The 15,571-nt window shown below is 40.6% G+C and overlaps 1 protein-coding gene across 1 annotated transcript in view; it reads left to right on the top strand.

Moving 5' to 3' along the window:
* lrp1bb (low density lipoprotein receptor-related protein 1Bb) overlaps positions 1-15,571 on the top strand; it is a 237,367-nt gene that overhangs the window by 119,686 nt on the left and 102,110 nt on the right. Inside the window, exons 10-18 of the mRNA XM_056434519.1 lie at positions 132-275; positions 1,425-1,661; positions 1,969-2,149; positions 6,571-6,790; positions 7,519-7,708; positions 8,891-9,013; positions 9,346-9,489; positions 11,341-11,466; positions 12,229-12,342. Coding sequence (XP_056290494.1) covers positions 132-275; positions 1,425-1,661; positions 1,969-2,149; positions 6,571-6,790; positions 7,519-7,708; positions 8,891-9,013; positions 9,346-9,489; positions 11,341-11,466; positions 12,229-12,342 — 1,479 coding nt within the window. The remainder of the gene's footprint in view (positions 1-131; positions 276-1,424; positions 1,662-1,968; positions 2,150-6,570; positions 6,791-7,518; positions 7,709-8,890; positions 9,014-9,345; positions 9,490-11,340; positions 11,467-12,228; positions 12,343-15,571) is intronic.

Raw genomic sequence — 15,571 nt, 5'->3', positions numbered from 1 at the left:
TGATAAGTTAACATGCGCAAGTGTGTATCAGAGTCTTATGACTCAAAAGCTGGAGTCTGTGTACAGGTACAGAAAGAGGATGCTTCATTAGCTTCTAATGATTTCTATTTCCTTCATGATTATGTCCACAGTCAGGAGTCAAGCATGTGAGATAACTTCATACGGAAAACCGGGTGGATGTTCCCATATCTGCCTTCTGAGTGGCAGCTACAAGTCCAGAACCTGCCGCTGTCGTACTGGCTACAGCCTAGGCTCCGATGGACAGTCCTGTAAAAGTCAGTACATATTTTGCCTTATTTATGAACGAAAATATTGACTCATGTCTGAAATAAAACGTGTTGTATTAGTGCTCTTTTTGATATTGACTAGAGGTCATGTGTCATATTAGAGCCAAGGGGCATGCCACACATGCCTCAGCCACAGATGGACAGTGATAAAGATGAGCGCTGGTGGACATAGACCCATTTGAAAGTGACGTCCCGATATCGACCTGTCCCGAGCCTGATTGATTATTGCCAAAATGAGGATTTAAGTTTGTCTGCATTTGTTGGCTGGTCTGATCAATTGCTGGACATTGTGAACTCGACAATAAAAGCAGAAGATCAAATTGATGACACAATCTGTGGGCCCACCACTGTTCGATCGGGGTAACGAAGCATTGGGAGGCTTGCCGTGACACATTTGATTTATTCACCTCTCATAGATGTTCTGATGACACCAGCTATCTTTCTCTTGCTTGCACTTTCCGTCTCCCTAAGCATAATGAGATTCGGTGCTAAATGGTAGTGCTTCTTCATACAGCAGTCACTGTGGGGTTTGATATCTGGGTCTCTTGCAATGCTTAATTGTCTCCTGGGTAGTTGGTCTCTCCCTCACAAAATGATAAATTGAAGTGAGGCATGTGTGGTCCTCACCCCCAGCATCCCAGTCTCTTGGGTAGGGGCTAAGAGCGAGGAGAGGTCTGCTTTTCTCACTGGAAGCCCTCCTTCATTTCTCCTCCTGCCTGGATGGATCCCAAAGGGTTCGAGAACATATAGCCCCCTGAGCGCCACACGGACCACAGAGGAGCTGCCTCAGCTTTCTAGGTCTTTCTGTTTGCCTTTCTATACGTACACCATGTTATTTTAGATCAAACGCTGTGTTCACAGCCAAGGTAAGTATTGCCATTGTCTGTTTGCTCAAGCATTTTTTTCCTGCTCCACTGTCATGGCAGCTTTGCAGCAGTGGCATGATTGAAGGGGCAGAGTAAAGTCATTGGCACTGATTACTGGCTCCATTAATGTGAATGGATGGCCCTGGCTCTGGTGCACATATAAGAACAATGTGGCCAGTAAGAGGGTTTAATGCTGGGATCAGCGTTGATGAATTAGACCAATTAATTGACAATAACAGTAAAAATTGGTCCATCCTTTCTTGCCTCGCAGAGCCAAAAAACGATCTCTTCCTGTTCTATGGAAAGGGGCGTCCCGGTGTCATCCGAGGCCTGGATATGAATATTAAGTCCAGCGATGAGCACATCGTGCCAATCGAGGACCTGGTCAACCCTCGGGCAATTGACTACTACGCAGAAACAGGTCACATCTACTTTGCTGACACCACAAGTTTCCTCATTGGACGACAAAAAATAGACGGAAACGGCAGAGAGACGATACTCAAAGATGGTGGGTCTAAATTGCTTTTTTTATATTTAATGCATTTTTCTAGTATTCATTAAATTGACATTATGCACTTATTTAAATGAGTAATCATGTCCTGGCTTTAAAATGAGGTTGGAGCCATACTTACATACTCTTAATCTACTCAAAACCAAGCCTACTCAAAATGTAGTATTCCTGAATTGTACCTCATCTTTAAAACACAATCATATTTTAGGAAGACCCATCCAAGTCACAGTACTGCATGAAGTGAACATGTTAGAAAACATATTCGGTGATAATGTTGAATTCTTTGCTGCTGATTTTGTTGTAGAACTTGACAACGTTGAAGGAATCTCAGTGGACTGGATTGGAAATAACTTGTATTGGACCAACGATGGCTACAGGAAGACGATCAGTGTTGCCAGACTGGAAAGAGCCTCCCTGACCAGGAAGACTCTGTTGGAAGGAAATATGTCACATCCCCGGGCCATCGTGGTTGACCCTCTGAACAGGTCAGCAAAAAAAAACACACACACACTGAATTGTGTTGTATACCAATCCAATAGCCAGTAGTGAGTAAAACAGGTCAGTGGTGTCTAGGGACTCAACATAGTGGGGAAGACAGGAGGAAAATAACCCATGGCGTCATGCACTGTCACTAAATGGCTACTTATTAAAATGATCCAGTGAAAAAAATGTCTGAGAATATATTTTTTAAACTATCACTGCGGGCTCTGGGAGGGAGGGAACCTGGTGTGCCGAATGTGTCACTTGAAGCCTGTCAGACCAACAATGGGTGAGGGGTGATCCAGTCCCGAGTGAGCGCAGTGCAGCAGCATGTCCCGCCGGTAGTCTTGCCACCGGTCCGGCCCGGAGCGAGGCCCGAGGGTGCTCCAGGAGTGCAGAGCTCTACATCTGCTCCCCAGCAGTGTCCGGCCACTGCCACGCCCCTTCAGCCCAAACCTATTCTTGCCGTCAGGGCTGCTGCAACAAGCTTACTGTTGCGTTGGCTAATGCAAGAAGCGAGCTAGTGCTTGATTAAAATAATCATAATAATAATCATAATCATAATAATAATATATTTTTTAAGTATGTTAATCTGGAAAACAACGTAATAAGAATTTAGGAAAAGGCCTGAATAAAATATAATTCAGTGTTTTTTAAGGGAGATATACACACATCCAAGGAGCAGGTGAATTGCAAAGGACAACAGCTGTAAAGCATTGTAGTGTGAAGCTGTGGAGCACTGATGCAGCTGCAGTATTTGATGCATTGGGGTGAAAATGTGTTGATATTGTTTTTACCAGCAGCCAGCTCTTTAGACGATGTTCAGGGCGTGTCTGGTGTAAAAGTGATTTAGCATTGTTTCTGGATAATGTATTGGTTCTGCAGTGTACAAGTTTGCAAAACTGGACCATGTATGTTTTTGTCGCTATGTGCGTTTAGTTAATAGGCATTTGTTTGATATCATTGACAATTGTAAGTAAGAAAAACTAAAGACAATATGCAGGGTCAGTTCTCATCTTCTATATTTAGCTCCTTAAGCTTTTTTACCTACCTAAAGCAAGTTTTGGATTTTCTTTTTTTCCCACTGGATCTAAAGTGGCAATTATCAATCTGTTTTGAGTTCCTTTTGATGTCTTCTTGCTGCGCCTTTTTGTAGATATACATACCACTTTGCCTCAAATGTTAATCCTGGAGATTATCTGTTTAAACAGACATCTGCTTGGACTGAGGATCCCATCATGTGTCTTTCAAGAGAAAATGTAAACCAGCATAGTTAAACTGAGAGAACATCCATTGTTCTAACGAGTTATTTATTTGGTAAAGGAAACAGTAGCTTGTGTTGTTGCCTGAACATAAACCACAGCTACCAGCTCACTAACCAATGAACCAATCTCAAAGACGTTTCTCCTTAGTCTTCATAGATCTTTTATATATTCAGTATATATATACATATATATATACAAACATATATGTATATATATACATATACATATATATATAGAGAGAGAGAGAGAACATAACCAGCAGATATGGTATTTAACATTTTGAGGAGATGCTGCAAAGCTCAAATTCATTGAGCGTCTTGAGGATCTTGAGGATTAACACTTTAAGGTTTAAATCGTATTAACACAAACCGAATCCATAGCAGTCGGAGATTAGTTGTCAAGCCTCCAAGGGGTTGTTCCAAACATTTTGCCATATACAGCCACTGCTGTAGGTAAATACAGGACTGTCTCAGAAAATTTGAATATTGTGATAAAGTTCTTTATTTTCTGTAATGCAATTAAAAAAACAAAAATGTCATGCATTCTGGATTCATTACAAATCAACTGAAATATTGCAAGCCTTTTATTCTTTTAATATTGCTGATTATGGCTTACAGCTTAAGAAAACTCAAATATCCTATTTCTAAATATTAGAATATCATGAAAAAGTATACTAGTAGGGTATTAAACAAATCACTTGAATCGTCTAATTAACTCGAAACACCTGGAAACACATTTTCAAATGTTTGATTTTGTTTTGCTGTTATAAATCTTTTTTTAACTTGGTCTGAGGAAATATTCAAATTTTATGAGATAGGATTTTAGAGTTTTCTTAAGCTGTAAGCCATAATCAGCAATATTAAAAGAATAAAAGGCTTGCAATATTTCAGTTGATTTGTAATGAATCCAGAATGCATGACATTTTTGTTTTTTTAATTGCATTACAGAAAATAAAGAACTTTATCACAATATTCTAATTTTCTGAGACAGTCCTGTACATCAAAACCCGAAACGTATTTACATTTGGTTTGATTTGGGTCCCTTCCTCGTTTTCTCTTGTCCATTCCGAACTGTGCAGGTCCACAATAACTATGACGTTTACTATTTACCTTTATCTCTCGTGAAACAATGACACAGATGTATCACATCTCACAGTGGTGAAATGGAAGGACAATAAATCACGTTGATTTCAAAACTTCAAATATATAGCTTTATCGTGCGTGAAGGGGAAATCCAACATAATCAACTGTTGTGAGAACACAACCGTACACTTGGGGGACTAATGAGAAAATTGCATGCTGGTCTCGTGTTACAATTTCAGCCCTGACAGACATGGCGTAGCAGCAGTGCTCAAGGTGGAGAATATTATGTTATTTTATTTTTGTAGAAGGTTTAATAACTTTTGCTCCGACCCTCCCGCTGACAGCACAAATGATTAAAAAAGCTAGTTTTGGGCCTCTGAGGGAGCATTCAGCCTAAACCCGACAGTCTTTTGATTTCTATCTGCTCTGCTGAAAGAGTCTCTTCATGTAAAATGGATGCACCTCTCCAACTGATTTCTCGCTACCTTATTTTCTGCTCTGTTTGCCGCCTCTCGTCTGTGTTGACAAGATAAGGACTCCTCGTGTCAACTTAACAGTGTCATACCTCTCTATCTCAATCTTTAGGAATCTTATACATGTTTTCACGTAACATGTACAGGACATGTACACACTCTCTACCATAGAATAGCAGATTGCATTTGATGAAATAGGGATGCAACTAACGATTATCTTTATCGTTTAATCTGCAGATAATTTTTTATCGATGAATTGAATATGTTTTGTCATAGGAAACAGGTAACTACAGTTCAAGGTTATGTGTCATCCACTTAACATACCTTAACCCAAATATATTTGGATTACCGTCACAGAGGAGTAAGAAAACCAGAACATATTTCCATTTGAGAAGCTCTGACCTTTAAGGTTTTGCAATTTACATTAATCAATGTGCTGATTAACTAATTAATTAACTGACTAATTATTGCATCTCAACACATGCAAATATGGAATAAATAGTATTCAGTTGACACATTTATTATATTCAAAAGAATGTAAAATGTATTTACTTTTTTCTTTTCATGCAAGTGCATGGTGTGTCCATCAGTCTATTTGACATGGTGTCCATGCATGTCTCTGTGTACATAGTGTGTGTCTGTGTGTCTCTGTGTAAGTGTGGAGCACAAGATTATAAAGATGACTTTAAGACAGAGAGTCTTCATTTACCTCCATATCCCATTCCATTTCATCTGCCCTGAGCCAGCCCTCTATCATTGATGAGAAACAGGGGGCAACATGGCTCCGTCAGCAACACTCAAACAGAGCAAATCCCCTGGGCATGGTTACTAGAGAACAGATCATGTCAAATTGTTGACCCAATCCTGTTTCAAATACCACAGGCCCACTGAGAGTTGCAGTCTCAGCATACACAGACAGGATACATTGAACAAAGTTTTTTATTTTTGGGGTGGGGTGGGGGTGGACTTGTAACTTTGCTTTGATGTGCAGTCAAGCAGCACTTTAACTTGATACGTCTGAATAATTTCTTACGCTATGATGCACTCTCTTTTGACTGCCAGGGATGTTTGATTACTTGGTTTTACATATGGGAAATCTGGATCCCAGATGATTTCCATTTCAGTGGGAACGCTCTTGTCAAAATATTATTTTTCTGAAGGAATGGTTATTGAGTTGTACTTGGCAGCACCGGTTGTGCTCTCTGTAATGCTCCCTGCATAAATCAGAGCAGCATGTGTCAGAGTCACCGGGAAGCACAGTCAAGCCTTCCCATGGGTGTACAGAACAGAACCCACAAGGCACATTTCATTCTGATATCGCATACATCATTTTGAGAGAAGCCGATAGAAACATGCTGTCACATGTACGTTGATTGATAAGCAATCAAAGCTGGAGTAAGCTGCACAACCTCTCCAACAAAAGCGTGACAAGGAGTAAAGGCAGGGATGAATGAGGAGACAGATGAAATTAACTGCCTTAGACTGAATGGAGAATGTGATCAGTGTTAGGCTGGATCTGGGGATGATTTATAGATTACACCTGAAGTAAAGCACCGCTTTATCAGTTTATTGGTGCAATTATTGTGTGTATCTGTATGTATGACAGCTGGATGTACTGGACGGACTGGGAAGAGGATGAGGTCAATGACAGCATTGGGCGGATAGAGAAAGCCTGGATGGACGGATCCAACCGCCGGATTTTCGTCACCTCCAACATGCTGTGGCCCAATGGTCTGACTCTGGACCACAGCACTGGTACCATGTACTGGTGTGATGCCTACTACGATCACATCGAGAAGATTCATCTCAATGGGACTGAGCGAATGGTGAGTATATGGTGATATGTAATGATGACACGTAGCAGTTTAATGATTCTGAAACTCATTTGCAGTTATCTGTGATTCTGGTATACTTCAAGGTTAGTCTGCTTGTGTGTATGTATGTATGTATGTATATATATATATATATATATCATCTAATGTACATATACAATATAAACATATTATAATAAAATATAAATATCATATAATAATAATCACATATATAAAACGTATAATAGAACATGTTCATATATTAAGATGCCCCTATGAACCTTGTTAGGGTTACAGTGAGCCTGTTTTTATCCTCCTCCTCGTGTTTCTTCACCTCCTCCTGTGTCGTCCTCCAGCTGGTCGTGACGTTCACTTGACGTTCACTTTGCCCAACATGGCTGCTTGAGGAGTTATCATGTGTGTCCTGGTGTTCTCATGTTTGTGACTCATGGCTCTTACTCCCGTAACTGTCCATGCTGGATCTGTCCTCGTTGATTTTACCGGGCCGGCTCGAACCAGATGACTTTGGCCCGAAGTTGAAACGATTTTAGGACGCGGATTGGCTCAGTAGCAGGGTTCAAAATGACTGCCAAAAAGACAGCCCTACATCACTGACTGCTCCCTTCAACCGTAGTTGCAAGGACATATGAAGCTATTTCCTTTCGATTCTTTTGTTGCAGATGGCATGTTTCCCTCGCCCTCCTAATCTCTTGATCACAATGCATGTTTGCTTCATATTCCAGGTGGTGTACAATGGAAAAGAGCTGAACCATCCGTTCGGAATCTCTCATTATCGTAATTTCATCTTTTGGACGGAGTACATGAATGCCTCGGTGTTCCAGCTGGACTTGACCACGGGCAATGTCACTCTGCTGCGGAGCGAGAGACCACCACTATTTGGCTTACGTGTCTATGATGCACAGAGTCAGCAAGGTTGGCTGCTTTTCCTTCATTTACTCCTCATCCAGTGCCGCTGAACCACAGCTTGCCCTACAGAGAAAGTGTGGCACTTTACTTAAACCACTCAGTGCTGTGTGTCCAAGCATTTGTATACCTTATACACACTCAATAATGGAGAGCACTTAACGTGAAATACACACTCGAGAAGTATGTCTATTTTTGTCAAACAATCGGCATATTCTTTGATGGTGTAAACGTGTGCTTTGATAAACAGTGGCAGTGACTTTAGCATCCCTTGGGGCTCTTCTCTATGGCCAAGGCTTGAGGGGTCTGTTCAATTCTGTAACAAATGATGACGGATTCATGCTGTTAGAAAGCTGAAAGAAAGAGATAGAAGAGGAGTTGGATGTGGCCACCGAAGGCATGTCTTCTGCTATCCTATAATAGGCATGCAAAAAACAGTTCTCAGACACCCACTCCACAATCAGGAGAGGTTGACGCTATTGCTCTAAATGTAAAGATATATACATTTTGACACAGTCCAGTGAAGTGGTTTTAGATTCATGGCATGAGTTTCAGTCAATAACTTTAAAGCCGTGGATTGAAAGTGGGAAAGTACAACATCAAAGCTATAATACAGATGAATGGTTAGCTTCTGCATGCACAGCCTAGTTCACATCATACAGAGACTTTTCGCTGGACATTTCTCCATTGTTCATGTGACTGAATAGATAATTGGCTCCCCAGTCTTTTGAGTATTAGTGATTGGCTCTTTCAAAACCAAAATCTTTATCTCATTGGCTCAGGCATTGCCTTTGGCTGCGTGTTCAATGAAAGTGACAAAGGTGTGTTATGACCTAACTTTATATGTGACAGTATTTTGTTCTCTCTTTGTCCAGAGAGACAAATTATTCCTCAGAGAAAGATAACAATGTCAAATGTCGCTCACATACAGTGTTCACAATATTGTACTGGGCATGTGGTTATAGATCACGTGGAAAACACCTCACATGTCTCTCAAAGACCGGAGATGAGTTGTGTATCAATGAGATGATTTATTCCTGCGAGGTTTAGAGTGAAAACTGAAACTCTGTGCTGTTCACTATCCAAAGGAAAAGTAGACAAAACAACAACAGAAATCTGTGGCACTTTAGGCAAGTTTTAGAAAATGGAGCTTTAAATGAGACACGCCTTTGTTGGGATCTATTTCTCCAGGTGACAACCCATGCAGTGTGAATTATGGGGGCTGTGGTACCCTCTGCCTTGCCATCCCAGGAGGCAGAGTATGTGCCTGCGCTGACAACCAGCTTCTGGAGAACAACAATGTCACCTGTGCAGGTAGGAGGACATAATGACTCAGACGGAGTGAGAGGCCTACAATCACCCTGTACCACTATACTGTCAACCTGGCTTCATCCTATGGAACATAGATCAAATACTAACCTTATTTTTGTACATGCAAATCAGCTAATAAAATAATACATACAGATGGGAAATTATCCCAGTGTGTTTACATACAATGTAAGCCAAGTCCCAGTCGTTACACATGGGGTTATGGGACATTATTAACATGTTTATTGTGCTATTATAGTGACGCCTATAATCACCCCTGGACACATACTTCATAGGAAGTCTCTGGTTGGTTTTTGACTCAACACTATTTCTCCCAGAAGCTTCCGGTGGTGGCTCGGAGCCACAGAGATGTAAAAACGATGAGTTCCAGTGCCACAATCAACGCTGCATACGAGCCCTGTGGAAGTGTGATGGAGATGATGACTGTCTGGATGGAAGTGATGAGGAGAGCCACAGCTGCTGTGAGGATGTTACAATATGTCGGTGCTGCAGGCACAACATGCAAACACACGATCACATTTTATATACAGACACGGCTGGAACATGATCCTACACTGACATGCACAACCATGCACCAAGCAAGAAAAACTCAAGCTTTTTTTCGGCTGATCCTCCCCTGCTGTCAACTTCTATGTTCTTAAATGTCACGGAAGCAAGGGTGAATCGTGTTCCTCCTACACACTGCTGTCTCCCCTTTCACTCTTGCTGAGGAAATTGTGCTCTTTAACAAACGAGTCAGATAAACACCATGTTAGATGCTTGGATAATGTTTTGTTTTTTTCTGGGGTCAAAACACCATTATGCAATTCTTTTGGCAGAAATATTAGAATTGAAAAATCAATTATCTTGTCTCGTGTGATATCATGAACTTTTACAATCAACTAACTTGTTTGGTTTTAGTGGATATATCGAGTCTTCCAGAGAATTCATCAGGCCAAAAGTACTTGTAGATTGATGAATGTGGATGTTAGCTGTATAATGAGAAAGTTGTGTTTTGAATGAGTAATTGCAAATGCTCCATTGCATTTTGATCAGTCTGTCACTGTTATAAGCGAACCTCTTACAACCTCATTTTTAATGCTGGGACACAATCACAATTTAGTTCAGATGGTGGGAATATTGCCTGTGACACGTCATTTGACCAAAAAACTGGTCCCAGGGTAGCACACTTTTCCTCAAAATCTCAAAATCATTTACCACGTCGCAATATCTACACATACACTACCGTTCAAAAGTTTGGGATCACCCAGACAATTTCGTGTCTTCCATGAAAAATCACACTTTTATTTATCAAATGAATATAAAATATAGTCAAGACATTGACAAGGTTAGAAATAATGATTAATATTTGAAATATTAATTTTGTTCTACAAACTTCAAGCTCAAAGGAAGGCCAGTTGTATAGCTTATATCACCAGCATAACTGTTTTCAGCTGTGCTAACATAATTGCACGGGTTTTCTAATCAGACATTAGTCTTCTAAGGCGATTAGCAAACACAATGTACCATTAGAACACTGGAGTGATAGTTGCTGTAAAAGGGCCTCTATACACCTATGGAGATATTTCATTAGAAACCAGACGTTTCCACCTAGAATAGTCATTTACCACATTAACAATGTAGAGAGTATATTTCTGATTAATTTAATGTTATCTTTATTGAAAAAACAGTGCTTTTCTTTGAAAAATAAAGTCATTTCTAAGTGATCCCAAACTTTTGAACGGTAGTGTACATATGTTCACATTTCATTTGATTTGGTGGTGGTGAGGATTAAGGAATTTGGATGCTGAAATGTGTAATTAAAGTTTAATGACATAGCCCTTGGTTGGTAGATCCAGTGAAGTTATTACTTGAAAGTGGCTTTAAATACAAATAAAATCAAGGCACTAAAGCAGCATTACAAATATACTTAAGGCCACTGTAAAAATGTTATGGACAAGCCATTACTCTCAATAAAGGACAAACCACCAAGGAGAAACATGAGTGAGATTCTCCTCTAAATCACCCTTCCCTTTTATGGTTCCTTACATGTCTTGTTGGTCTATCAGTGTAAGATTAGTTTAGCTGGAGACTGAATGAAATCCCATTAAGAAGCTGTGAATACATTGTATGTGAACATGGAAGTGTTTCCCCCAGTAGGACTAAGAGAGATCAGGGCTGCACAGTGGATGAATATGAAGTAAAACACATCACGTTTTTTTTAAATGTAGCTTCATGAGATGTTCTTTTTTTGCTGTTTATTTAAATTGTATTACATTTAATGTGAGAGTTGCATGGTCAGTGACTTATTTTGCTGTTTGAACTCTTTGCAGATAATCACACCTGTCCTGTTGATCAGTTCAAATGCAGCAACAATCGCTGCATTCCCAAACGATGGCTTTGCGATGGAACGAATGACTGTGGCGACAATGAGGATGAGGCCAACACCACATGCTCAGGTGTGTACTGTGATATCAGAACAACATATTGTGTTTCCAGGATCGACTGTTGCTCAGTTGAACTTTTGTAACTGGTAAAGTAATAAATTTCTTTCAAGCTTATGTAGACTGTGATATTAAAAGCTCAAACAGCTCTTTCATATGTACAATAAGGAAGAAAACATTTATTTTTCCAAGATTTTTGGATAAAATTGTGCCCATTCAATGAATTATTGACCATCGGGGTCCGATGTTGTCCAGGCCGTTATCATCATAATGCCTCGCGGCTCTCCAGTGGCTTTGGTACAGTGCAATCAATGTCAATGTGTAAGAGCACTCTCCGGTATCAAGGAGTTGTAGCACCTATGAGAGGCAGCTGTACGTCAGGAACACTTACTGTATATCACATCCCTCCCATGTCCTCAATGGAGCTTCTCAGACGCTGTATCCTAGAGGATCAATCTGTGACCATTAGCCAGGGAATGATGATTGTTCCCTCATCGACAGATTGACATGCATACCCCACATCAGTAAGACATCCCTTGTCTGCTGCCCATACAATGCTCAGCATGGCCGTGCAGCGTTTATCTGACAGCCCGTCAAGCAACAGCACATTTCCCACGGCTTTCAGACCTTCCCTGCTCTGTGATTGAGTGTTAAAAAGTTTGCACTGGGCGGACATTGACATCCCGGTGATGTAGTGATCATTAGGGTTGTTGTGCACATCCTGCATTGACTTATGCACTTGTGATTGAATTATGTGGCTTCTTTCTTCTCTCTCAGCCCGGCCCTGTCAGGCCGACCAGCTCTCCTGCCAGAACGGACGATGTATACCTCGAGCCTGGAGCTGCGACCGGGAGGACGACTGTGGGGATATGTCTGATGAAATATCGTGCAGTGAGTCACACTTAGCTATTAACCTCATGACACTCAAGTTTCACTCGACGTGGATTTGAACGCGACTGCTTTTTGTGTTCCTCTGTTTAGTCAAGATGTAATATAGTTCAGCTTTGCGAAAGCATGGAATACTAATAGTCATTCACGAGTTGTTGAAGTTGTTATGTCTATTAAGGGTGTATTTAAAGCGACACTAAGTAGGATGTTTTTCTCCTGTCTAATATGATATCGCTGAGGGGGGATAGGGTTGTCAATGCACACCGGTGACTCAATGATTACATCACCAGGCAGTGAAATTTCAAAACTCACTTTACATTCTACACTAGGAACTCTTAAATGTGACTATGATTTATGTACCCGACACTGACAGAATCTTCAACATTCACTGTTTCACCTCCAACGGATACAGAGACAATATGTGCTGAGCGGCGCTCACACTGAATAATTTGAAGTAATATGTGCAGTATGATAAAATCATTTCTTGTTCATTTGACATCGTATCATAAAGACATGCGCCGCATCGTATGGATGTGAATGAATGTTGGTGGTGGTCGGAGGGGCCGTAAGCGCTGATTGGCTGCCACGCTTCTATCAGTCTGCCCCAGGGCAGCTGTGGCTACTGATGTAGCTTACCACCACCGGGATGGCTGTGTGTGTGGATGACTACTGGACTCTGGACTCTGTAAAGCGACTTCAGGTGTCTTGAGAAGCGCTATATAAAATAAATGATTATTAAAAGCACACCGTCATAAAACAACCAGTTGCAAACTAAACTGGTGGGGTTAATTGGACCACATGTGTTCTTCCCATTTCTTTCACATTTTACAGAGTTTGAGTTTGAGTTTGAGTTTAGTTTATTTCGATCAGCAAAATATACAACAATCAGAATTCAACAAAAGAAGAAAGTGGCTGACCGAAAGGTAGATGTTGCAGTTGTCCACCTAGAGTGGGATGTGCAAACCATGACACACAAATGAATGTGGAGGCAAAGGATTTGGGTTTTAGCCAACAAGCAGCATGGATATAGGGATGGCAGTGTCTGCTGGTTGCTCTTTTCAGTCGGTCCACTGCTTTAGATATGTCAAATATCTCAAAAGCGTTTAGATGGGATTCCCATTGAATTGGTACGGACATTGATAGTGCCAACTTGTCAAACATTGAATACTACGCTCAGCGACTTATGATTTTTCCTGAATCCTTGAATTTGTTCTAGTCTCTTTCGCATGCATTACTTCATTAAATTGAGTGAGTTTTAATTATCGATGCTGTGTTCTCTGGACCAAGAACTCGACATGCCCTCGCTGATGGCATCAGCTTAGAGGGCTGGTACTGAGTAAACTGCATACTTCTGTGCAGTAGTTCACTTTTCTTTAGTTGTGTCTCAGTGGTATTCCACAAATTGTCAGCTTCAGTTAGTAAAAGTACAAAACATAAATGAGAAAAATACATAGTACGCCATAATTTTCCGAGCTTTTCGGAGTTCTTTGAAGATGTATTTAACCTTTTTCTGTGTAACACAAAAGAGCACTTTAGGCTGTAATGTATGTTTTCAGCTGTGAATTTGAACTGGATAAATTAACAGCACACATTAAAAGGATTGGGGGGGGGTTTAAGAACTCCCTTTAATCACTGTTTGTATTAAAACAGCCTTTTATAGTGATGGATGTTTGCCACTGCGATGTATCGCCCCAGCCTCCCTTCGTGTGTCTTGAGCTGATTCAATACACAGTCACAAACAGCCAGGGTGTAAGCAGTAATTAAAGTTCATGCTTGGCTTCATTCAATCATAATCAAGCTGTGCAGAAGAACATATTCTCTTCCTTGCTGTTGTCTGAGCTTCCTCAGGCATCCCTTCACTATAGGCACTCTCCTGTGCAGCTCTGGCAGCTCACTTAGCTCCAGTGGAACTACTGTGAGTTTTGGAACACCTGAAGCTCAGTGGTGGCCGCTTTAGAGATTGATGCTAATTTGGATTTTGTTTGTCAGTAGTTTAGTATTTGTCACATTGTCTCATATTGGGCCATCATTATTTATGGAGGCCGGTGTTCCATTTTTTTGCCAGGCTCAGTGTTTACTTGAAACCCTCATTATTTATGGATGTTCGTGCTTCATTTTTAATGAATGTTAAATTCGAACCAGTCATGCGCTGTCAGTGAAACCTAACACATTTGTGGGAAATATAGAAGATACTTGTTTGATAAAGGTAGTGAGTGTCTTCCAGGCAGCAGAAGTAGATGCCAACAAATCAATTAAAATGTAGACTTGCATTTCATATTGAAGTAATTATAGTTTTCAGGCATCCTTTAATAATATGTTAAAAGTACTGTATATACAGTATCTCAAAATTGGTTAAACGAATGGTATCTGACGGGAATACAAATGTCAGTCCTGACAATGTCGCCAGTCCACAAAATGCTCAACATAAAACACTATACATGCAGCAGCACTGGCAGATGATGTTGATGCTATAACGTTGAGCAATTTAGTTCAATAAATCTCCCTGACTGCAGTGAAGGATGTTGGATCACAGTGGCTGACTACAGAAGTGGAGATTTGCTTACTTTTTCAAGAGGAGATTTTATATAGGGGGTCGAATTGTAGGTGGAATTCTCATGAAATTAAAACGTGCATATAACTGCATGGTGATTACAATGTCAACCATGTCATTTTGAGTTTATTTTAGTTTTTTGTAATATTTACATCCTCCACTGGAGCCTTTTCAGTTCATAGTTTGAGGGTCTGTATGTCCTCTGCTTGTACACAATGTTGACTCAACCCTCATGATGTGACTGTCGTAGCTCTATGTGCAAACTGACAGTGTGGGTGATTTTTTTATTTTTTTCCCTTTTTTTTCAGGGCCAAGCCAAGAATTTGTACTAAATTCCATTTCGTACAAAGCATTAATCAAAAGAGGAATTTCGGATTATTCTAAATTCTTCTTATCCTCTTCCACCCAGGGCCACCTAGAACACTCTGAAAGGATTTAGCACGAGGGATACAAGCAGGTCACGGTCTGTTCTGGGAAATAGCTCAACAGCAACTTGGCACAAAGCATGCTACAGACATTCAGGGTTCCCTGGTGATGAACCGCTGATTCTCATTCCTATAGCAGAAAGTTTTTCCACGAAATGTCTCAACAACTAGTATGTGTATTGCCATGAAATTTAGTACAGACATTAAGCGTTGCTGTGTCGACAGAAAGCACAGCCTCGCACAGTCACAAGCATGG

Source organism: Pseudoliparis swirei, chromosome 2 (assembly GCF_029220125.1).
Source record: "Pseudoliparis swirei isolate HS2019 ecotype Mariana Trench chromosome 2, NWPU_hadal_v1, whole genome shotgun sequence".
Taxonomy (NCBI): Eukaryota; Metazoa; Chordata; class Actinopteri; order Perciformes; family Liparidae; genus Pseudoliparis; species Pseudoliparis swirei.
The sequence above is the reverse complement of the archived record's forward strand: the minus strand, read 5'-3'. Positions and strand labels throughout refer to the sequence as shown.